The sequence below is a fragment of the Lagenorhynchus albirostris genome, chromosome 3 (genome assembly GCF_949774975.1).
Source record: "Lagenorhynchus albirostris chromosome 3, mLagAlb1.1, whole genome shotgun sequence".
Lineage (NCBI taxonomy): Eukaryota > Metazoa > Chordata > Mammalia > Artiodactyla > Delphinidae > Lagenorhynchus > Lagenorhynchus albirostris.
The window spans coordinates 123010088-123034973 of NC_083097.1; the positions used below are offsets into that span (position 1 = coordinate 123010088).

General features: G+C 42.4%; 1 protein-coding gene across 8 annotated transcripts in view; it reads right to left on the bottom strand.

The window, feature by feature from the left end:
* Window positions 1–24886, bottom strand: part of PPP2R2B (protein phosphatase 2 regulatory subunit Bbeta) — a 677687-nt gene that overhangs the window by 277184 nt on the left and 375617 nt on the right. For 6 of the 8 annotated variants that reach the window (XM_060146455.1, XM_060146453.1, XM_060146461.1 and 3 more), the window contains one exon: window positions 15131–15324. The exons of the other annotated variants lie outside the window; for them this stretch is intronic. In XM_060146455.1, the coding sequence (XP_060002438.1) occupies window positions 15131–15324 (194 nt within the window). The remainder of the gene's footprint in view (window positions 1–15130; window positions 15325–24886) is intronic. 8 annotated transcript variants of the gene reach the window in all.

Genomic DNA, 24886 nt, shown 5'->3' on the forward strand with positions numbered 1-24886 from the left:
CAAATCCAAGTTTCTTAGACTTATAGGAAAAATTCTGATCGGAAAATTTCCATCTCAAATTGTGCTGAGAAAGCTTAGGGACTGAGTAAGCATGTTGGCAGCAGAAGTACAATATGGTAATCAGACTCCTTTTGCATTTTTCACCACAGTGCACAGTTCTTCAGGTCCTGGGGAGACCTTAGCAGGTTTTTGATCTCTGACGCTGTGAGGGGTCAGAGAACCCATAAGGAAATACACCTTGTTCACAAATGGAACTGCACCCAAATCTTTCCTCCTACGTCCTGTGAAGTAACCAGAGAGTTCTGACTTCCAAAGCATAGTATGTTATTTTCACCCAGGCTAATCCTACAGACCTGGAGTGGGATATTAGATATTAATCATTGTGAGAGACATCAATTGGAGGCACTGAGCTGTCCCAGTCTCTCCTGTTAAGCTCAGGGTCCCAGGGCAGCTCTTCTCCCCTCTGTCATATATTTTCCTTTTAAACTAGAACCACTGATGAATTCCTGGAAGCCTGTCCCCATGCATCTGTGCTGCCCTAATCAATACTCTTTCACTCCATCCCGCCTGCCCTGGTCTCCCAGACAGCAGAGAAAGGAGATGAGAGGTAGATTTTAACATTACCATCTCAAATCATCGTTGAAACTTAACGTTTATAGAAGCTGTTTTAATACTTTTAGAACTCTGAGGAAGAACTGGATCACCCACTAACCACACAAATCTTTATCCATTGAACTGTCCATCCATCCATCTACCCAGCCAGCCAGCCAGCCAGCCATGCATCCTTTAAATTTTATCTACTGAACACTTAGGTCACAAACTGTGTATCATTTTTTAATACTTCATAAAAGTTTAAACAAAAAAAGTCAAAGAATGTGGTCTTCTTACTACAATACCTCCAGATAGTTCAGAGGGAGAAAAGTGCCCCAAGTATTCAAGCCAAATGAACTGAGACTTCAGACGGACTCCCAACTGTAATCCCCAAAGACGGATGAACTACAGACGCCAACATACAGCTGACTCTGGAACAACATGGGTTTGAACTATACGGGTCCACTTAAACACAGATATTTTTTAAAATAGTAAATACTTGAGTACCACACAGTCCATGGTTTGTAGAATCCATGGATGTAGAAGAACTGGGAGTGTAGAGGCCTGACTATAAATTATACCTAATTAACCTCTGCGTTGTTCGACGGTTGTTGGACTAAAAATTGCTCATTAAAAATGTAATCCCAGTGGTAGTTTATAAGAATTTTACTTTTCATTTCCATCAAATCATGCTCTCAAGTTTTGGAGGGAAATTAGAGATGTCTGGAAATCTTGAGCCAACGATAGAGTCTAGTTTTCTCAGATTTATCTAGGTTCAAACTGCATTCAACCACATATAGTAATAACAAGAAAAGGTTAACATAGCTTTCAGAAACGTCAGATTTGAGCCCCACAAGAGGCTAGCTCATTAAACAACCATACTGGTTGTCATATTGGGTCAATCATTCTTTGAAATTACCTACTCACCAGTTTGAAGAAAATTAACATTTCTGGGTCACCAGGTTCCATATACTTATCTACAACTGATGCCTGGGAACCAGGAAAGTCATTTTATTTAACGTAGGTGGGCAACTAAATCCCAGAGAGCAAGCTACTTACCCATGTATTTAATAGCGGAGGCTGAGCACTGAGCTTGTTTTCCCACTAGGAAGGGTAGGAGGACCCGGGGCTTTGGGGACGGACAAGGGCAACGGGATCAAATGAAAGCTCATTAATTATATCTTCATGACTTTTTTTTTCTGATTTTCACCCCACGTACATTCTCTAGGATGAACTCAAACACACTGAAAACAAGTGACAACGTGAAGTAGAGGCAAAACACAGACCAAACAAAAGTAGGAAAGAGCCATAGCAATTACAAAGGCACTCACTGGTACCACTTTTTAGAACGCAATTTATTGATCTTCTCTAGAAACTTAATTGTTCGTACCATTTAACCCGGTAATCTTGACTTTAGACACCTGTTCTAAGAAAATAACCTGAGAGATGATTTAGATGCCTGCAATCATTTATCACACAAATACTACATCAAAATCCTGGAAATAATCCAAACTTCCAGCATTGAGTGATTGATAAAATTATGGTTTAACTATAGGATGTTACAGAAGAATGCTCATAGTATTGTGTTTGGGACCGAAACAAACATAGGTATGATAATATTTTTCATATAATTTCTTTATTCATCCATCTCTCTCTCTCTCTCTCTCTCTCTCTCTCTCTCTCTCACACACACACACACACACACACACACACACACACACACACACAGCAGCCTGGAAGAAAATACATCAAGAAATGTTTGTAATGATTATGTTCAGAGCTAAATTCGACTTTCTGTTTTACACTTTTCTTTACAGTCCCGATTTTCATCAGTGAGCATATATTTTGTTCTCTCACAGCCTCTATTCTTTTCCTATGTAGCATTTACCAAGATTTATATTCGTGTTCTTATGTTTGTGTTTAAAGTGTATCTTTCCAGTAGAATGCAAGCTCTATGACAGTAGAATATGTGTCTGGTGTTTTTTTTTTTTAATTGCATATCTGGGGTTTTTTTTAGCGTGATGCCTAGTATATAACAAACATTTTTAAAGTAACCACTGAGTGAGCAGCTGTGGGGACACTACCTGGAAGATGTGTGGTGGTAATATGAGGGTTCTAATGGGCATCAAACAGTCAGCTATGTCTCTAGTCTCCAGCCCATTTGCTCAATAATACACCATTTTCCTTGCTTACTTTTGCCTCCTAAGATCACACAAGACTCCACTCTCCATAAGGAATGCCTGTGCTGTTCTGCTCCACCTGTCAGAATCCCACGAAGACCCCACCTTCCCCAGTGAGCCATTCCTGTTCAGGTAAGCATCCCTCTAGCACTTACCAAAATCACTCACTTGGAAGATCAACAATTTTTGAACATTATTGGGTACCAAACACTTTTTTTGAATAGGGGTCAGCAAACAATGGTCCATGGGCCACCACCTGATTTTGCAAATAGAGTTTTGCTAGAATACAGCCATGCCCACACGCTACAATGGCAGAGTCGAGTAGGTGGGACATAGACTGTATGGTCAGGAAAGATGAAAATATTTACTATCTGGCCCTTTACAGGACAATTTACAGACCCTGTTCTAGAGCATCTACGTTCTTGTGAAAAGCGGAGATGACACCAGATTTTTATCCCATCAGGTTATTCTTAGGGCAATATGGGATCCAAAGTATATCTCCAAGAGCTTTGTAAAAAAGAAATTATTGTAATATACCTAAATCCGGGTTTTTTTGAATTTTATTTTATTTATTTTTTATATAGCAGGTTCTTATTAGTCATCCATTTTATACATATTAGTGTATATATGTCAATCCCAATCTCCCAGTTCATCCCACCCTCATCCCCCACACCCCGCCACTTTCCCCCCTTGGTGTCCACACGCTTGTTCTCTACATCTGTGTCTCTCTTTCTGCCCTGCAAAGCGGTTCATCTGTACCATTTTTCTAGGTTCCACATATATGCGTTAATATACGATATTTGTTTTTCTCTTTCTGACTTACTTCACCCTGTATGACAGTCTGTAGATCCATCCACGTCCTAAATCCATTCTTAAGAACATACATTTCTGTGTCAGACGTACATGCATTCAAGTCCCGAGTCTGCTGACTGATGCTGGGCAGATTACACAACTTCTCTAAGCCTCAGTTTTGTCATACATTCCCTCATTTCCTTAATAAACGTGTAATAAGCGCTATTTACCAGATATTGGACTAGGAGATGGACAATAGACAACAGTGACTAAGACCTAAAAAGTCTCACCTAATTCAGCCTTAATTGTAAACACAGCTGAGGATTGCTGTGAGGATTTTATGATGTACACACACACACGTGGATGCACGTACCTATTATCATATATATACACACCAATGTAGCACACAATACATATACACGTAATATATACTACATCATATATAGCAGGGGTCCCCAACCCCCAGACCGGTACAGGTCCTCAGCCCGTTAGGAGCCGGGAGGCACCAGCAGGAGGCAGGCGAGCGGGAGAGTGAGCGCAGCTACATCTGCCGCTCCCCATTGCTCACGTTACCGCCTGACCCATCCCCCCACCCCCGTGGAAAAACTGTCTTCCACAGAACCGGTCACTGGTGCCAAAAAGGTTGGCGACCGCTGATATACGGTGTATATAGTGTCCTTAACTCAATTCCTGGTACACTCAGTACTCAGTATACGATGGCTCTTCCTCCGTATCATAATTACAACAGAATATCTTTTAACAGACCTCCAGGAAGTTGACTCATTGGATGAAAATATGCCTTCAATTCCCTCTGTAAAATGGGTCTCTAGCCTGCTCTACATTCACAGCTAATTTATTAAGGTCATCTCTGGTCCACCGGCTCACTTCTGTTTCTTTTGGTTGAGCTGCACATCTACTGAGAGTCAGCTGTGTCCGCTCCCAAATCTCTTGATGCCCGTATACTTGTCATTTAATTAAATATCATGGAAGGTGATGAAAAGAATGGTGTGAAAAGGCAGAGAATGATTGTTTGATATGAAAACTAAGTTTAATGCTTTCAAAAAACGATCAAGAATTGTCAATTAAATGTGGGAGAGAGAAAAGATGGGGGACGACCATAAAAATCTAGAAGGATCAGTAGTGAAGATTGGTTCTACTTAACCAATCTACACTCTCACTCAACCTCAAGGAAACCAATCTCAGACATGGTCTTTGTCATTTTGGGTGTGGTTTGCGCAAGAAAAATGTAAGTCCCGATCAGCAGTTCCATACTCAGAGACTAAGCTTTGATTCTTCAACAGGTTCTTCATCAAAATTAGGCAATGCTGTTTAACATAGGTGTATCAGGAGCTATACTCAACATTTAGTAATAACCTAGAAGGGAAAAGAAGCTGAAAAACAATATATACATATCTCTGAATCACTTTTCTGTACACCTGAAACTAACACAACATTGTAAATCAACTATACTTCAATTAAAAAAAATAAAATAGGGGTATCATTGTTATGATTCTCTGCCTTAACTATTCCAACTTATCATCCACTATTGGTCCCAACTGCATGGAGTGAGAGGGATTCTTCTGTATTTATTAAATGCTCACGTATAAACAATAACATGTTAGCCAGGGGCATGTTGCCTCGGCCGCTGCCATATTTTATAGGTAAAAAAATAATCAGAGAGATGGCGTGACTGGTCCAAGGCCTCGGAACTAGTACTGCTGGAGGGGGGGGCGTCTTGAGCCAGGCAGGCTCTGATTCCACCATCTCAGCCCCCCAGGGATAACAGAGAGGCAAACGCAGCACAGACTCACACAGTCTGGCTTATATGATTGAGTACGTTTTGAGAAGGTCAGAGCATCATCTGCCCAAATGGACGGAAAGATGCTTGAGAGCAAGAACTTCTATTTCACCACACTCCCCAGCACCAGCACCACAGCAAGCTGGCAAGAAATCCAAAAATCAATTTTGCTGGAGTTGGTGAATTTTATTTCCTAATTTATAATAGTAGAAGGAACTGGAGCTTCCTGATTTCTAAAAGAAAAAGGTTCGTGTGGGATTTACAGCCCCCTCCATGGAGCACACAACAGCAGGGGAGACAGTCTATTGTGCCTGTCAGATCATGTCACTGAAGGCTCAGCCTCACCAATTGGCACTCGCTCTTTCCTGTCGGTGCGGCAAGTTGAGCAGTGCCCTGCTCACCAGATGGTTATTTGTTCCACCAGCCACCTTTGCTGCATCCCTGATTCACTCCAGCCCAGGACAGTCTCCAGAATTCATGCTGCAAGGCAGCTCTTGCCAGCAACTTTGCCAAATGGCTCCTCTCAAAGTCATGGGCCGCCCAGACAGACTGGCTCCTCCGTCTGCAGCAGCTTCAGGCAGAGACGCTTCCCTTTCTGGCTCCACCTCTTGGCTGCTCCAGAGCCTTCTTGCCAGAAAGATGATCTGACCCATCAGTACATACAGCCAGACCTGGAGTTCTGGGGCCATTTAAAGCCTACATCTGTGTCCCACAAGTTCACCCCCGACTACAACGTCAGAACACACAAAACAAACCTAGATGATCACAAATACAGACACAGTGCATCACAGAAACTTAGAGCCAGGAAAATCTATAGAGAGCTTGCCTCCCCTCCCCCATCTTCAACCTCATTTTAGTAGATTAGGAAATCAATGCCCAGAGAGTAAAAGTGACTAATTATGGTGGCAGGACTGGGAATAACACCCAGGTCTTCTCATGTGCATTCCAAACCACTGATTACAATAAAGACTGCATTGCCTTCCAATTTTCCCTCTGTTCATCTTCAAATTCTTGATAAAAATTAGACCCTGTGTATTGGTATTGACTCAAAGGAGAATTTCTTTAGAATGAAGAATCTTTCCTCTGCATCAACATCATGACTTCTTTTTTTTTTTTTTAAGCAGGCGTGTCTATATACTACATGGACAGATCTGGAAGTGACTTCTGTTCTGCCACCCACAGCTGGGTGACCTTGAACAAGTAATCTCATTCTGCTTCAACTTTTCACTTAAAGGGGTATAAGGACAGTATCAACGAGAAAGATACTTTAAAGCCCAAAGTTGGTTCATGGCACATAGCAAGCCCTCCACAACTGCTAGTAATCAACATTATTCTGTATTAACACTCAAATCCACAGTGGTTTTAGAATACACAGTACTGCGCACATATACATAGGCATGCCAGGTATTTCTTACATTAGGAAGTTCAAGTTCATGAAGTTAAATGACTTATCCAAGGTTACTTAGAGAATAAATGAAGGACCAGAGATTCCGTCTTGCCATTTTGCTAAGAAATGAGAACGAGTATCTCGGCTTTAAAGGAGAATGTTTGAACAAAAACATATGTCTATGCATAATCACTGCAGCATCTTATGTAATATAAAAAGCCGGAAACAATTTCCCATCCAGCCACAAGGGAACTGCTAAATACACTGCAGTACAGTCATACCACGGGGCACTATGCAGCCATTAAAAAGAACAAGGCAGACGTAGGTGTCCTGACACAAAAAGGTCTTTCAGATATGTCATTGAATGGGTGAGAAAACAAAGCGCAAGTAAATCAAGCAGTATGCATTCAGTTATACAAACAAACAATCCCTCCCCTAATGTGTATCTGTACATGTATTTAAATGTATAGAAAGGTGTCTATAAGGAAGCCCACCAACTATTGACAATGGTAACTCTGGGCAAAGAAGTGGGATTGGTGTGGGGATGAAGAGTGATTCATGCTTTCCTTTATCTACTTCCATAATGCTTGAAGCTCTTCAAGTAAGAAGGCATTTATGCATTATTTGCCTTATAAATAGACATAAAGGCAGAGAGAACCATGAATGACAACAGTACAGCAGCTGTGAATCAACAGGCCTCCTAATCTGGGTGTCCCTGGCCCCAACTTACCTCTGCAAAGTTACATGAGCGACGCTACTCTCAAGTTTCTTGTTCAGCTCTCCTCTTTGGTAAAATGCTTCCTGGTGATATTTTGTACTTAGGGATCCAGGTTTTGCCTTTCAGACCACCTGGGAGTGCTCAGCCTCTCGCTGCAATATCTCCCATTAGGGCCATTTACAGCTTTTCCACACTCAGCACCCTTGTGCGTCTGTTGAGGGTCACAGAGCTGAGCCCCCTGCATTAAGTGGAGGAGATGGCCTGCCATTCTGCGACTACTTCGGGTTCATTACTTAATGGATTCAAGCAGTGAAATCAGCCATGCATGATGGAGGAGGCTGTCAGTTGCCCAGCGTCAAGCCCAGTACGCCTAGAATACATCGTCTCATAGGTAAGGTACTCTTTGGCACACTCCTTCTGGTAGACCTCATCTTTCTCACCTTAAAATCCTCCAGACCCTTAGACTCCATGCATCTTCTTGCCCCTTCATTTCTTTTCATTGCTGGAATCAATCAGGTCTCTTTCCTCGAAAGAACAGAACTGACAGTCTGACTTACCCCTCTACATGGCCATCCTTTTCCATTACCCACAATGATCCTTTCTCCAAAAAAACCATTAATACTAATTAGTTGTCCATGGATTTCACAAATACATATCCTATTATGACCACTTCCCACTATTCCCATAGTGAACTTGGAGCATAAGATACCAAGGATTCCTGGATTTACGGCAAAACTCCTAGTGGTCTTGTAAGAAGAATCTGTGCTTCCAATGGGATAATTATGTCAGAACTGGTTTGTCAGGTCAGAGCTGATTTTCAGCCTCACTCTAGCGTTCTATTGGAAAGGCAACAGAAGGAAATTTGGTGGTAAGAATGAAGTTTGGAGATGAAAGCAAATATCATTTTAATGGGAGATGGGTAGAGCACTACTGGAGAGTTGCTCTGGCCAAAATGAGTTCTCAGACACCACCCCTGAGGCAAAAGGACAGCAGCCATCATCCAGCTGCCTCTGGCCCATTCCTTTTGCTCTGCTCCAGACAACTATATGAGTTGCCATCAACTCTGGAGAATGGGTGCCTGGATGGCCCAGTGGGAACTTCATTGTGAGTGTCCCAGGCTGGGGGTGAGGGACATGGAGAAGGCTATAAAAACCCAGCTAATTTTTATACTTTGACTGTTCAATTCCGTAAATATTTTCCTTCTTTTCTTATTATAGATAGAGTAGAATAAATCTACAGGATTAAGTCAGCTAAGGATTCCGGCCCCAACCGGGGGAATTCAGCTCCCTCCCTGTGGGAAAAAGAGGAAAGCCTAGACTTGTACACTATCTTACTGGGATGAGATGAACCGGGTGAACTGAGTAGCACTGAACGGGCACCATGGGGATGTATGCGGAGCATTGAACACAACCTGAATTTTTTTCCCTCTAAAATCCAGACAAGCAGCAGCAGGAGTGGGCAAAGAACACTTGCCTAGAATCCAGGCAGTCATTGGTTCCAATCTGGGTCTGCCACTTACAAGTATGTGACCTTATACAAGTTTCTTTGCTTCTCCAAACCTTGCAATTTCTTATTCTGAAAAATGCATCTAACGCAACCGTTCCCTCAGAGCTGTTGAAGGAGATTAAAGGAGTCAACACATGAGAAACACCTAGGAAAATGCCTGGGATACAGACAGTACTCAAGAAACCTTAGTTCTCCTCCCTCATCTAAGCATCTAAATTGGGCCCTTAGTTTCTTCGTAAATGCAAATGCTAGAATCTAGGAATGTCAGTCTGCAGCTGTGCTCTTTTCATTGAGCCTACCAATATTTTGACAGGACTGGCCTAATATTATTCACCCCAGGTTCATTGGTACGTTTCTGACCCGCCCTCATAAAGGGCTTGGGATGGCCCCTGGGGACCTGGATGCTAATAATGAATACTTGCTAGTGATTTTCAATGCACTCTGGTTATTATGCTTAGTAGTGGAACATTTCCTATCCCCGGAAAGGTCATTTATAATAGTATAAGGCTGCTTCTTCCCACCTTCCATTTCAGATTTTTCTGAGACTAGCAGAGAACTCAAACAGTCATCCATATGCATTGGAAATCCTATTCTGATCTTGCATTTGCATAAAAATACCAAAGCAACTTAAGGAACTACAGGGCAGCTCTCCATCATGACACTACGTCCTTTTATTTTTCTGATGCCTTTCCAGCACCTTCATATCAAAAGTCATTTTCATGTACCTTCCTAGTTTTACTCATCATAGCTTCCCTCTGTCTTGAGCAAGTGTGGGATGGTTGGGGGGAGGGGAGGAAGCAGGGAATTTCACTTTCTTTTATTCTCATGCCCCTAAGAAGCTGTAACGTTTCACAGATCACACAGATCTCAAGTTTGGAGACCCTATGAACTCAACTCACCCAAGACTGGCCTCTTCTTACTCTATCACATTGCTCAAAAATGGTCATATAGCATTACTGGTATAATTTAAGTGTGCGGTTAATTATGCTTACACCAAGGTATTCTGTCCTGGTACAATTTCTTTATACGGAGCCAAGATCAGTTTCCTTGTAATTTTTCACTCACTGGCTCAAATTCTGCCCTGCAGGGCTCTTCTCCTAGGCATCTCATCTATTCACATGCTTTTAAGTACCTTTAATACACCCGTGACACCCCAAATTTTAATCTAGTCCAGATCTTTCTTCTGAGCTTCAGTCCCAGATATCAACTGCTTACTTGAGAGTCTCACCGTGAGGCTAGATGACTCCAGTTTCAGTGGAAAGCCCCGCTATGCATCCATTCTCATGGCAAAATCCTGGGAGGTCATCCTTGACACCATCTCCATCTACTTCTCCATCTCCACCCAGTTTGTCACACCAACTCAGCCCTATCCATTCTTCTCCTACAATGTATCTCTAATCCATCAAATTCTCTCCACCTCTATCGCTGCCACCATCCTAGGGGACAGCCGTGGCCTAACTATCCCCCTACTTTCACCCTTATTCACTTCCTACCCAGCCCTCTGACCCCACCCTACATAGCAACCAGCCTGAGTTTTGAAAAAATAAACCTGATCATATTTCTCCCCAATCAAAATCCTTTAATGGCTTTCGATCCATCTTTGGATAAGGTCCAAACTCCTTAAGGCCAACAACGCCCAACATGATCCGGTCCCTAAATACTCTCCAGTTTCTTTTTTGTAACATTTTATTACAAACATTTTCAAACAAATAGTCAAGTTGAAAAAAATTACAGTGAATATACATTGACCGACCACCTGGATTCTACCATTAACATTTTATACTTGCTTTATCATCTATCTATCCATTTATCCATCCTTCTCTCCTAGTACTAATTTTTCTTGGTTTTGGTCCATTCCAAAGTAAACTGTAGGCTCCAGTCTCATTTTTGTCACTCTTCTTGTTGTTCCCTACACTCAACCCTAGGCATCTTCTCATTCTTTGAATCTGTCAGACTATTTATATCTCTGTGCTTTGGACCTATTGCCCCTTCTACCTGAAATGTCTTCAGTTCTTGTTAATTCCTGACTCATCCTTTGGTTTTCAGCTTCAACTCTGTCTGAGAGGCAGTCACTGAACCCCCAGTCTAAATTAGATTCGCCTTTCTGCCTTACACATAATCTCAAGGCGTCTTGTGCTTTTCCTGAATATTGCTTGTCACAGTTGGTAGCTAGGTATTTTTTTTGCAAAATCATTAGTTCAATGTCTACTTTCTCCACCAGCCCAAAAGCTCCATGAGAACAGACACAATGTCTGTACTGGAGCATGCAGGATCACCCCCACAGAAAGTTAGTTAATAGTTGTTGAAGGAATTAAAGGCAGAAGGAATCAACAGTTACATAATAATAATTTCATATTAATATAATAACAATACATGGACTCAGTGAATTTGTTCTTCTTTTAATATGTACAAGCAGTATGGGTTTTTTAAGGCCTCTAAGAGAAGATGGAACTTACTCACTACCAGAATATAACCAGCAAGTACATTAAGGCAGATTGCCAAGTGGCAAGACCCGTGGCTAGTGGCTGAGTCAACAAAGAGACTGTGGCGGGTCTCAGGGACTTCTCTCCCATTTCCACTAGCCCTTCCCTCAAGATCATCCCAAATCAACAACAATCCGAGGAAAACCAGGGTGCTTGCCATGCAAATGCAGTTTAAGTAATACTAACAACGGCTATAATGTATTGAGGGCATTTATCGAGGACTGGCTTTGTATCAGGCACTGTGTTGAGTGCTGTTCCTGCATTAGATATTCTTTTCTCCTGTGGCATAGGTTCTAATGTTATTCCCATTTTAAAGCTAAGGAAACTGAGAACAGAATAGTTATTTTTAAACAATAAGTTCTCCGACTTCCTCTTCTAACCAGATTGCCATTCCTGTAAAGTCCACCTACGTAGAATATTTATTCTGACTGTGCCCCATATGAGGGTAGAAAGATTAATCTAGAAAACTCTCAGACTGCTCTAATGGAGAGGGGGTTTTAGTTGGTTCTAACAAGTCTAAAAATATAGAAAGCCAGCCCTACCGATGCTTTTCCTCAGGTATTAAACCCAAACACACACTTTGATCCCTGCAAAGAATGTTTCCTCAGATGGGAACACCGTTTACACACAAAGATAAACCATTGTGATCTTCCCCATAACAGGAACTAATAGTTAAAGAAAAATGAAGCAGTGCAGAATTTCCTAGTAGAAGAGCATGTCAGCCAGTCTTCAGTTTGAAGACAAGCTTTTCCCCCGACTGTGTGACCTTGACAAATTAGTATCATCCCTGGGCCTCCGTTGCTCAGTTTCCTTATTTGCAAATGGAAATAACAAGATCCACTTAGCAGGGGATGGACATATTAAAATGCTACTTACAGAAACCTCAGTACAGGGCTTGGAAAAGAGAAGGTGCTCAAAGATAGTAACTTTAAGAAAGGGAGGAAAAGATAGGAAAACGTAGGGGAGGGTGGTAACTTAATACTCAGAATAAAAGAAAAGTTATAAGAAATGTTTTTAATAAATGCACATCATGCGTTCTTTTCCCAACTGAGAGAGAGAGAGGGAGGAGCTTGGGAAAAAGTGTCCTTTAGCATCTGCATTGCTCTTACCCGGATGAACTTGCCTGCAGATACCACTTACAATGCAAATTGAGCTTGGAGTCCTTCACACTAACTACACAGCAAAAACCTTTCAGCTTTAAATAGAATACTGCAGTGTGGAATGATCCGAGCAGAGGGAAGAAAAATTCAGAGATACATGCGAAGGAGATTTGGCAAAAAAACCCTGCCATATCTGGGCAAGGGAGGAAAATGCAGAAATATCAAAGGAGGCAAAAAGAAAAGCAAAGTCTATAGGAGGACCTAGAAATTAATTCTCCAGAAGGTGAGTTTAAGTTAATAAAGGGAAGAGAACTTTGTGGCAAGCCCCCAATGAAGACGATTTTAACAAAGAATATTTTGATCTAGTGGGGTTCCTTCAAGGTGTACTAGCACTTTGAAGGTAATTCATCATCATCAGAAGGACACTTCCCCCTCTGGCCAGGTCAATGTTTCCTAAAATGCAATTAGGGATTGCATGTAAAAAGGCAACCTACATTGTCTAAGTTCCAATTTTTTTTTTTTTTCTTCCCAGACCTTCACTAAGATCAGGTAAAGAAACCTGGAAGCATACTGTGAAATAAAGGTTTGTTTAAATTTTCAATGTGGTGGCAGTTGGGGGGTGGGGGGAGGAATCCAAGAGGCTGATTTGGAAAAATTTTAGAAAGTTCTTTGCTATAAACTCATGCCTCATTTCCGACTATATGAACCCAGATATTTTATTCAGAACCAGAGGTTACAAAAATGTCATCAAATAGGAACAAAGATTAGGTAGTATCTAGGGCCCTGAAAGCGATAAGGAATGCCGTGTTTAACTCACTTCTTCATTCTACAGATGATGGTGCTACGCACATGGCCTCAATTTCCCCATCTTCCCAGCTCAGTAAGTTTCCTCTGCCTGCACTTGGAGGCATAATGCAATACAGAAGAAAACATGAAGGCAGCCCTCTATCTTTGTTGTCTCAAATAGAAAAAAAAAAACAAGGTGCGCCCCCAAGGACAACAGACCCGAAAGCCAACTTCTCTTTTGGATGATATGCTCTGACCCAGAGCTGATCATGTTCTACCTGGTGAGTCAGTGACAAAGCACTAAGAATGGGGAAGAACATCTTACCACCACGTTGTCACCAGGCAAGTAAAAAGAATCAGCAAGTATGGTGCTTGGTACGGGGCAGGGACAGGCTGCTGAACACCTTAAAAGCCACTTCTAAGCTCCTGAAGGCCAGAGCTCATAAAGCTCGGCTTGATCTGTCTAGCGCCATGGACGCATTAGGTGTGATGCTCTCTAATAATGATGATGAACGAAGCATGTATTTTCAATAGCGCTGGGCATTCTTTCTATCTAAAACTTCCAGGGATGTTTAGAGAAGATGCCACCTTTACCCCCAAATTGTGTGTCTTTTTATCTTTCACAACTTGAACTCTTACTACCACCACGCCCATCACATTTCTCTAATGGTCTTGATTTGATTAAATATTACAGAAATTTTAGCACCCAAGAATAAGAAGAAGAATCTTAAATTAACACGCCTTGCTACATTTTCCTAAAGCACTTTCACACTTATTTTCTCATGTGGCTATCACAATGTGACAATGCAACACTTTAGAGGAGTGGTGAAGGATAAAGGCTGACAGGTACAAAATGAAAGCAAAAATGCAAAAGTTTTGGTATTTAGAAACAAACAAAAAAAAGCCTCCTCTCTCTATTCCCACACAAAAGGCAAATGAGATTCCACCTGCTGACTTTTCTTTCCTGCCTGCACCTCACTCAGGCTAATGTCAGAACAATCTGGGGGGTGGCGGGGGGGAGAGAGAGAGAGAGAGAGAGAGAAACACGACAATTTCACCTCTTGGCAAAGCTCAGCTTACTGAACCCTCTTGCTTTCTGCTGGCTGTTGATTCAGCAGAAACTACTGCTGCAGAATTCATAATGGTGATTTTTAAAGGCCCCACTGATCGCATTGCTCGCCCCACGTGTCACACTCATTCGCTCGCCGCCCCAGCACTGTTTCCCCAGCTACCTTTTTATATCTTGCTAATGCACTTCCAAGGGGAGAGGGGTTCGCCCTTTTTCAACGAGCCTTTTGGGCTTTTGATTGTCTAAGCAGGTAACCCGGCCGGAGAGATGAACGGGCAGGAAATGAAACCATGCCCACCCTTGCAGCCACTGAGAGACACATCATTCCGCTCAGAGAGGGGTGGACCCACGGTCCTCTCGGGCCCCCTTCCTTCTTATTTCTCCCCTCAACCCGACCCTGCATACATATTGGGGGAAGGGGTCATCTGTCTTTGGGGGGTCATTTTTCCAGCCGGGAGCCCCACCCTGAAAAACCTCATCCCCGAGGGCCATTTTAACTCCCGTGGGCGCCGGGTCCACCTGCTGCTGAACGCCCGGCTCGCCTCGCGGAGCCCGGATGGATGTGGGGCGCACCGGCAGCTGCCCCTGCGAGCCGAGCCCCCGCCCCAGCCCCGGGGCCCGCAGGAGTCTCCGCCGCTACTCGCCCGGCTGCCCGCGGAGCTCAGCGATCCGCAACTTGCGCCCTTCCCCAGCGGCGGAATGCGGCGGGGCTGGCGTTACCTTCGGTCGCATAGCTGTGGTCGCGCAGGAAACTGTTGTTGATTTTGCGGGTATCAATGTCCTCCTCCATTGACAGCAGGCTTACTTGCGTGGGAACCAGAAGCCGGCAGACAAGTATCCATGATCCCTCCCCGCAGCCAGTCTCACAGGAGAGGGGGGCAGGGGAGCCAGTGGGACTGCACCATGGTCCGAGCCTGAGGAGGAGACGGGGAGGCGGAGAGAGAAAAAAAATAAAAACCCGGCAATGGAGCTGTCACCTCCTCCGCCCGGGATCTCCGAGGCTGCGGCGGCTCCTCCCGCGGTGCGCTCACTCCAGCTCCAATTCCCGGCGAGGATGCTGCGCCTGCCTCCGCTGCCTCCGGGTGCCAAGATGCGCCGTGCCCCGAGGGGTCTGGTCCCGCCCGCCGCCCCGGAGGCGCTCACAAGCGGGGCTGGGGAGATGCCCAACAGGTTCCCTTCGTTGGCAGCCGCTCCGAAATGCAAAAAAGATCCCTCCTCCCCCTGGGAGAGCGGGCAGCCGCGACAAAATGGTGCCTTTCTGGACCCGAGCTGCAGTGGCGAGATGGCAGGGTCAGGATTCAGGCGGGCCCGGCCCGGATGAGGGTGCTGGTCCCACGGGAGGGCGGCTCGAGCTGGCGGGGGCTCGGCAGCCGGCGGGGAGCCGGGCAGGGCGCTGCAGCCGGCGCCAGCGCACTCACCCTCACACCCACACGCGCGCACTCGCAGCTGCCGCTGCTGCTGCAGGAGGAGGCTGGAGGCGGCTGGTGCATTAAAGGCGAGGCTCCTCCCAACCGCGTCAGCAGCCCCAGGACTCTTCCCCAGCAGCGGTGGTGGCCGAGGCCGAGGCTGCGGCTGCTCTCTGCTGCAGTGGGGCGCACGCAGCCGCGAACCCGCACCTGGGCAGCGAGCAGCTAGCTTGCAGGTTGACGTGAAAAGCGTAGACGCGCTCTTCCAACCTCCCTCCCCCTAGCGCCACGCAGCTCAGGGCGGCGTTTACTCCAGCACCCAGAGTCCCTAGCTCGCTGCCTTTCTCCGGGCACCTGTGCTCCAGGACCGCAAAGAGAAGTAGGTTCCCTTGGGTAGGCAGGAAGTCTACATCCCGGTCCCTTTTGCTCACCCTTCCATAATGCATGTGGTCTCTGGATGAAGTTCAAGGGCGAGGCCTGGGGATCGAAGCCTCACACAGAGAGGAGAGAATGCTCATAGCCTAGCTTAAGCCCTCTCTGCGCTAGGAATAGATCGGGGAGCTGGGGCCAGAACTTTTCTGCGGATCACACCTGACTTCTCCCTTTCGAACAGAGTCAAAAACCTCTTCTACCTGTAGGCGTCTGCGTCTACACTGGCAGAGGGAGGAAGAGGGCTGAGTTATGAATCTTGTCAACATAGTCAGTCTGAAAAAGTCCACGTTCCCTAGCCCTTTGCACTTAGTTTTGGACAAACAGCTCCAGGCCCCCCTGCGGGTTTTGCTTGTGAAGACACAGCACTGCAGGAACCGCTGACATTTGCTCTCCACGTGAAAGGTACAGTGGAGCCCTGCGCCTTGGAGCCCTGTCCCAGCAGAGCGCCACTGCTTCCCTGAGGGAATGTCAAGGATCCAGTGAACACCAGAAAGAGGCCTATCTTCCTACTTCAACTAGGAGGAAAATACAGAATCCCACCGCAACCCCAATTTTTCCCGAATCGCAGATCGCAAGTTCCATATTTGAAAGAAAATGAGATCGTTATTGTTATGAAACAACTACAATCATTTCTGAAGCAACCCGAATCACTAGAAAGCCAGTTTGGAAAAGAAATGTCCCCGATTTCCCCTTGCAGAAGGCATTCATTTCAGTGGGTGTCACTGCAGGGAGAGACATCCGGAGAGACATCAGCGAATGTTTTGCTCAGTTAAGCTTCACCAGTTTAGCTGGATGAGCCCAGAGGGACCTTTGAGTTAATTATATACATACAATGCTTCGGCTAACACAATTTAGCAAGTATTTGAAGTCAAAAAAAACGGGAAAACAAGTCCTTAACTGAGGTTGGGAATTGCCATTAGATTTCCATGAAGAACAGATGCTTCTGCCAGGTGGAAAATGGCATTGTCCTCATCTCCAGAAAGCAACCGCATATCTCTGGGAGAAGAGAGGCGAAATATTCTTTGATATAATTTGGGGCGGGGAAATTCATCTTACAGTAGATTCCATTTTATTCTCATCCGTTGGTTAAGTCTCTCCTACTTGTTTGACTATTTGTGCCAAATTCACATATGAAATTCCAGGAACAGATGAAGACTGGTGCAAATTGATTTAATCCACTTCAGCTCCAGTTGCCATGGCTGGTTCTTCACATGATGAGCTGTATCCATCACCAAGGCTCCAGAGGTCAGTTCGTCTGTAGTTACATAGTCCAGCTTCTCTTGCAGGTAGGCATAAGGGGGGGGGGAGGGGAAAGGGGAGGAAAGCTAAGTTCATCTTAAAGCGGTGAGAAGACATCTTGCTTCGAGTTGAAATGACCTTACGTTGCCACTGGAGACCTTGGAGTACTATTTGGGATATTCTCACCCATGTCTTTCTAGAATGCGGGCTAGACTGGAACAGAGTTGCAAGATGAATCAGGAAGGCCCAGTCCCGTTAGCCAGGCTGTGCTTGAGGAATTTTCCACTGTAAGCAATGGGAGAAATGTCCCCTCCAGAGATCAAGCCTCTGGGTTTACTAAATTTTCCCTTTCCTGTTTCCTACCAAATTCTTCCTGCATGTATTTGATTCAACAGTATAGGCAATATTTTCCTAAGACATAAGTTGTGAGAAGGCAAATTAGATGGCTCTCCATTAAGTAGATTAAGTAGATTCCAAGGTTTCTATTTTGCGAACCACTCTTTTCTGCTATGGGCAGGAGGGAACCATCCCCTCCAACCAAAACCAAGAAAAATACAGCTGTTGGCTTTGTTCCTTAACACAACGATGTGCAGTAAAGGAGGTCAGGGAGTGAAGGAAGCCCTGTGCAATCCTGTAGTTGTAAGAGGACTACACAGACCATTTCTAAGAAGACTCTCTGACCTTCTTTCTGTTCCTCCAATGTGTCAAGTTCTTTCCAAAAGCTTTTGGCATTTGCACATGCCATTCATTCCCCGTGCCCCTTCCTCGTGTTCCTGGCATTCTTCAGCATCACAGCTGAACGGTCCCTACTTCTCTGAGGCATTCCCTGGCCTCCCCATAGTCCCTGCTCCTGGTATTTTGTCTTAACATCTTTTTTGTTTCCTTCTTCATGGAACATTTGCCTTTTGTAATATTTGTTTACTTATAATTGCCAACCATTCCACTATATCTCTGCTATTAAGAGTCTGGCACTTAGTAGATGCTCAATTATATTTACTGACTGGAGATAAATATTTCATAGATGAATGAGTAAATTACTGAATTTGTTCAGTGATATTTAGCTTTTAAAGCTCTACCTTTATTTAAATTCTTGTCCCCCAAAACCCAACAACAAAGTGTGTTGTAAGCCAGTAAATTTCCAGTTTGTAACTCCTATTCCTGTTGAAATAACTGTCCTACCCATTCCTGCATACATATGCACCAAAAATATTTACTGAGCACTTAATATATGACAAGAGTTATTGTAGGTGCTGGGATACAGTTAAAACAAAACAGAGTCCCTTTCTTCACAGAACTGAAATTCTATCATCTGATTTTAGTAATATGAGCTTTCTTAGGGATACAACAAATACATTATAAATCAACAGACCAGAGCATAATGTTAAGTGTCAAGACTCTGATATCAAGCAAAGCTGATTTTCTGCCACTTATTATTATGTTCTTGAGCAAGTTATGAGATGTCTTAAGCCATGTTTTTTTTTTTAATCTATAAATTAGGGAGAAAAAAGTTAATGGAGTTATTATGAGGATTAAATGAGATAATATTGGAAAGAATATACTGCAATCACTTGTTGAGTATTTGCTATCATCACCACCAGTACTATGGAACAAATATTTAAGTACCTACCATGTCAGCCACTGGGATAGGACTAAAGATTCAGCAACATCAGTGCGGAAGATGTACAGTCGTCTCTGCCATCATGGAACTTAGTATCTAATTTACAATTTATAGAAAGGGGGCCACAGGCTACAAAAGGGGCAGCAGAGGATGCTCTGAAAGGCTGGCCTAATTCAGGCCTGTGCTTTACACAGAAAAGGGCAATTACAAATACACAGCCTTCTTAAGTTACACAATCTAGCATGACAGCACGGGAACACATTCGTTTTTTCATCACTTTTATCATGTTTCCCCAATGCTCTCACATACCCCTAGCCCAGTTAAGTTAGCCCTGCCTACATTGGAAACTACTTGCAGGTCATGCTGTCCAATTAGCACATTCAATATCTACAGTTTTATTAAAACCTTTGACCTAAGCCAGTCTAGAGATTCTTAATATAGGCTTTAGGTGTCAGACAGTACTGATTTTTTGTCCCAGCTCAGGCATTTATGAATTTCATGACCTTTGGCAAGTAATTTAACATCTCTAGCCTCTGTATTTGCAACATTGGAAGAAAATAATAGGAACTACTTCATAGGGCTGTTGAGTGGCTTCAGAGACGTTGTAAAGAAAGTGCTTAATACAGGCTTGGCCCATAGCCAGACCTGACAAAAATGTCGCTTCGGCCTCCTGGTAGTGGCTCATGAGGTCTCCACTGGCAGAGAATTGGAGAGATGCACTACAAGTCAGTCATGTGAACACAAGTGACCTAGAAACCTGAGTTTACCACCTAGCGATCTGTCTTAACGAGCACTAGACACTGGATATAAGAGATTTTACCATCCTGCAGAAAGCCCTTTATAAGCCACGAAGTCCTGTGCAAGTGGAAGGAACTAGGATTATCCCTTCTTGATTTTTCACATTATGTAAGCACAGACCTAATCATGTCTGTCTATCATGGAATTCTATGGAATCCCTCTCTAGGATCATTCAGCCCCAAATGCACAACTGTCTCTCTGAGGTGGTTTGCATTGACTGCCCAGAGGATGACCTCTTGAGTTTCTAGCAAGGTTTGCAATTCTTTATTGTGCGTGTTACAACGTGTAATAAATACCACATGAGTGAGCCTTTAACGTGGCATTTAACCTAGGAGAAGAAAACAAAACATCTTGCCTTCCAAATGTCGTATGAATTCTAGATTCTGGATACATAGTGGATTTCACTGAGTACAACATTCCCTCAATTATCCAAGTCCAGCAATTTATGAAAAGAAACAGTGGTATGCTGGAGCTGGTATGTGCTGGCTGTTGAAAGCTGATTCTGTCGATTACACACATCATTTTTCCAGCTCTGCTTTGAGTGACATCATGCTGGTAGCTTAAAATCTGCAATCTGCCGTGGTGGGTTATTTATAATCATAGAAGTAAAAAAACCTATATAAATCAGGGCTTTGGTTTTTTTTGGGGGGGGGTTGGGCTGGGGGGTGGGAGAGCTGATTGTTAAACATTTACCACTACAACAGTAGAAATACATTAATTGCTGATATAACTTTCTACTTTTATGTGTTACCTGTGCAAAGTTCCTTTCAATTCCTCGATACTAAGTCTCCCAAGCTGTGTCAAATTCCAGAACATTCCACCATCTGATCAAACTTTGGCCATAATTTAAATAACTCTAAAAAATTCTACCTTTACCGTAAACATTCCCACAGCCTTCAGAGGAAACCTGATACCTTTGTTTGATCCCCTTCAGGCTGGTTATGAGATTGCCACAGTGGATCTGTGAGTGATGGCCCCTGCAAGGCTCCTAGATCTGACGACGTAAGGAAAGTTAGGTGCATGCTCACTCTCAATGAATAGTTCTTTTCTACTGCTTAAGCTCGACTGTCACCTTACTTTTGCCCTTGATTTGCCTAAATGCAAAACAAAAACATCCATTGTGCTTAGTTTCATCAGTAGCTCTTCTCTTCCACTTCTCAGGCTAGGATACTGAAGCAATGACAGAAAAAATACCAAAGTCGAAGAGTCCAGATCTGAGAGCTTTTTCTCATTCAGTGGTTTAAATTTAAATTAAATTCAGAGAGTTAAATTTAGACAATCTTACTGAAGACAGTTTGTATTTGCATTATATTTGTTAGGTACAAAGTGAGGATTTATGAAACCAGTATAGCAAAGCTCAAGGGCTATTGTCTAGTACCTCATGACATGTCTTAAAGTAAAATTTCAGTATAATTTAAACAAAAAATATATATTGGGGAATGTCTTCAAATTTCTTTAAAAGGCACCAAGCAATAACACTTTACAGAATTTATCCTAAGAAAATAATCATGGATATGGGCAAAAAGTTAGCCATAAGGATATTTTCACAGAGCACTGTCTATAATTATTAAAAATTGGTAACAAGCCAAGTGTCCAACAATAGAATTGTCTAGGCAAATTATGGTGTGTACATATAGTGGGAAATTATTGAGCCACTGATATAATAACTTCTGCTTATCGAGCATCTATTATGTACTAGGCACTATGCAAAAGATTTCACTAGCATTATCTCATTTAATTCTAACAACAGCCCCTATGAGGCAAATCATCTCTATTTTACTAAGGCTGGTAGAGAGAAATAATATATCCAAAGTCAAACAAATAGGAGCCTGGCTCTCTCTGTGTGTGTGTGTGTGTGTGTGTGTCTCTGTTGGGTGGGTCAAGGTCACAGCAGAAACTTAGAGGTCTTTTTCCAAACCACCCACCACTAGAGTCTGATCTGTACTTCTTAGAAATGAATAGCCTCTCAGTTGAAAATCATTCCTATTGTGTTGGTGAGGAGGTGGCGAAATTGGAACCCTCACACTGCTTGTGGGATTGTATAATGGTGCAACCACAAATAGTTTGGCAGTTCCTCAAAATGTTAAACAGAATTACCATATGACCCAATAATTCCACTTCTAGGTATATACCCAAGAGAACTGAAAACGCATATTCACACAAAAACTTGTAGATGAATATTCTAAGCAGCATTATTCATAATATCCCCAAAGTGGAAACAACCCAAATATTTATCAACTGATAAGTGGATGAATAAAATGTGTTATCTATATAAAGGATTATTATTCAGCTATAATTAGTGATAATTACTGATACATGTTACAACATGGATGGACCTTGAAAACATTATACTAAGCAAAAGAAGCCAGCCACAAAAGACCACGTATTGTATGACTCCGTTTACGGGAAATGTTCAGAATGGGCAAATCCATAGAGACAAAGTAGATTAGTTGCCAGGGGCTGAGGTGGGGGAATAAGAGTGACTACTTACGGGTTTGGGATTTCCTTTTGGAATAATGAAAATATTCTAAAATTACTTAAGGGCAATAGCTGCACAACTCTGAATATACTAAAACCCACTGAACTGAATACCTTAGAAAAATGTTTCAAAAGGTACAAACTTCCAGTTATAAGATAAACAAGTACTAGAGATGTAAAGTACAATACGATAAACATAATTAACACTGTTGTATGTTATATACGAAAGTTGTTAAAAAGAGTTAATCATAAGAGTTCTCATTGCAAGGAAAAATTTTTTCCTGTTTTTTTTTAATTTTGTATCTATATGAGATGATGGATGTTCACTAAACTTATGGTGATAATCATTTCATGATGTACAATAAATCATCCTGGACACCTGAAACTTATACAATGCTGTATGTCAATAATACTGGAAGAGGAAAAAAAGTGTTTCAATAAAGCTGTTATTAAAGATTAAAAAATCTCTGCTGTCATAAACCATTATTACCTCTAGGAGTATGATATAGCCCTCAGGTTAATATTAGTGCAAAAAACTTAAATGCATGTAATGACAGGTACAGATATTCATGTCATGTTCTTTAAAAAAGTCGAAAAACAATGTATACTGACTGGTCCCCTTTTATGGTCAAAAAAATGTGTGTATCTCAAAAGGAATATATGAAAATACTTAACAGTGGTTATGTGTGGTTTTCTTTGTGGTTCATATTCTTGTCAAAGAAAATTTAGATCTTTTTTTTTTTTTGGGCTGCACAGCCCAGCATGTGGGATTTTAGCTCCCCAGCCAGGGATTGAACCCATGCCCCCTGCAGTGGAAGTGTGGAGTCTTAAACACTGGACCACCAGGGAAGTCCCCATGTATCATTTTTGTAGTAAGAAAATTTTTTAAAGGTTTTTTTGAATGTTCTGAAATACCTTTTAGATGAAACTTTGTATTGAAAAGGTCAAAATCATTTTGTGCACACCTGAAAATTGAGAGACACTGATGTAAATGTGTATGCTATCAAATGCACAGAACAGCTCTACCCAAAAGTGATACAATGCAAGACACATTTTTGTTTGTAAGTTTTTCAAGTTGCCACATTAACAAGTGAAAAGAAACAGACAACATTAATTTTAATGATGTTTAAATTTTTTGAAACTAAAATGAAAATATTTTATTTAATCCAATATGTCAAAAATTGATTTCAACATATAGAGAATATAGAATAATTAACTATATACGTACACTTTTGTTTTTAACGCCAAGTTTTTGAAATCTGGTGTGCATTTTACACTTGACAGCGCCTGTCAGAAAAGGCACATTTTTAGAGCTCAATAACCGCACATGCCTAGGGGCTAAAGCACAAGTATAGAGGAACTATTCCAAAAGTGTTATTCCACTCACAGAATGAGTTTTATCCTATTCTTCCAAAGGAAAATTTTCATCTATCAAGGACTTGAATTAGACTGTAATACTAAACCAAACCAAGCAACTTTAATCTGATGACCCTTACAACTATTTAAAGTAATACAAACTGAATATGAAAAAATATATAGACATACCCATACGTGTACATATATATTATATGTAATAGTAAATTCGAACCCAATCTGCATTTCCCCCTAAAACTAGTAAGCTGAATTAATAAAATGATACAAGATCAAGATTCTAAAAGTGCTAAGATGATACTACATAACAATACATACCAGAGAGCAAGAAAGATGTAATTCAGTCACTGTATAGTTACCGCCCTAATAAGCCAACTGTTTAGTTCAACACCTATGGCTTCAATGCCAGCCAGTAGAAGAAGCCAAATAACCAGATGTCACTACTAAAAAAGGAATTTTCACAGCTGGATATCTGGACGCTATTACAGCCACTAAAGGTGGAGAAATTTAAAGGTACAGTTATAGGAATCCAGCTGAAAACTATTACAGTCTTTTAGATTGGATCAGAGAGTAGAAATGTGTGGTCACATGATCAGTGACGTGATTTCTGAAGACTTATTGAATTAGATGCACCACCGCCTTTAACACTTGCATGCAAAACAGTTTTGTGTGTATAGTTGAGCACTTCCTCCTTCCTAAACACACTTTCTTCACTGATTCCCAGGTACCACCCTCTCTTGATTCTCCTGTTACCTCAATGTACACTCCTTCTCAAGCTCATCTGCTGCTTCTCCTCACTGCTTGACTTGACCTCTACAAGCACCCTAGAGTTCAAAGTTCTCAGATTTCTCTATCTGCAGTCCCATCCGAGGTGACCTCGTCCAATCTCATGGCTTGCCACTCACTTGATGATAAAACCATACAACCTAGCAATCCCACTACTGGGCATATACCCTGAGAAAACCATAATTCAAAAAGAGTCATGTACCACAATGTTCAGCTCTATTTACAATAGCCAGGACATGGAAGCAACCTAAGTGTCCATCGACAGATGAATGGATAAAGAAGATGTGGCACATATATACATTGGCATATTACTCAGCCATAAAAAGAAATGAAATTGAGTCATTTGTA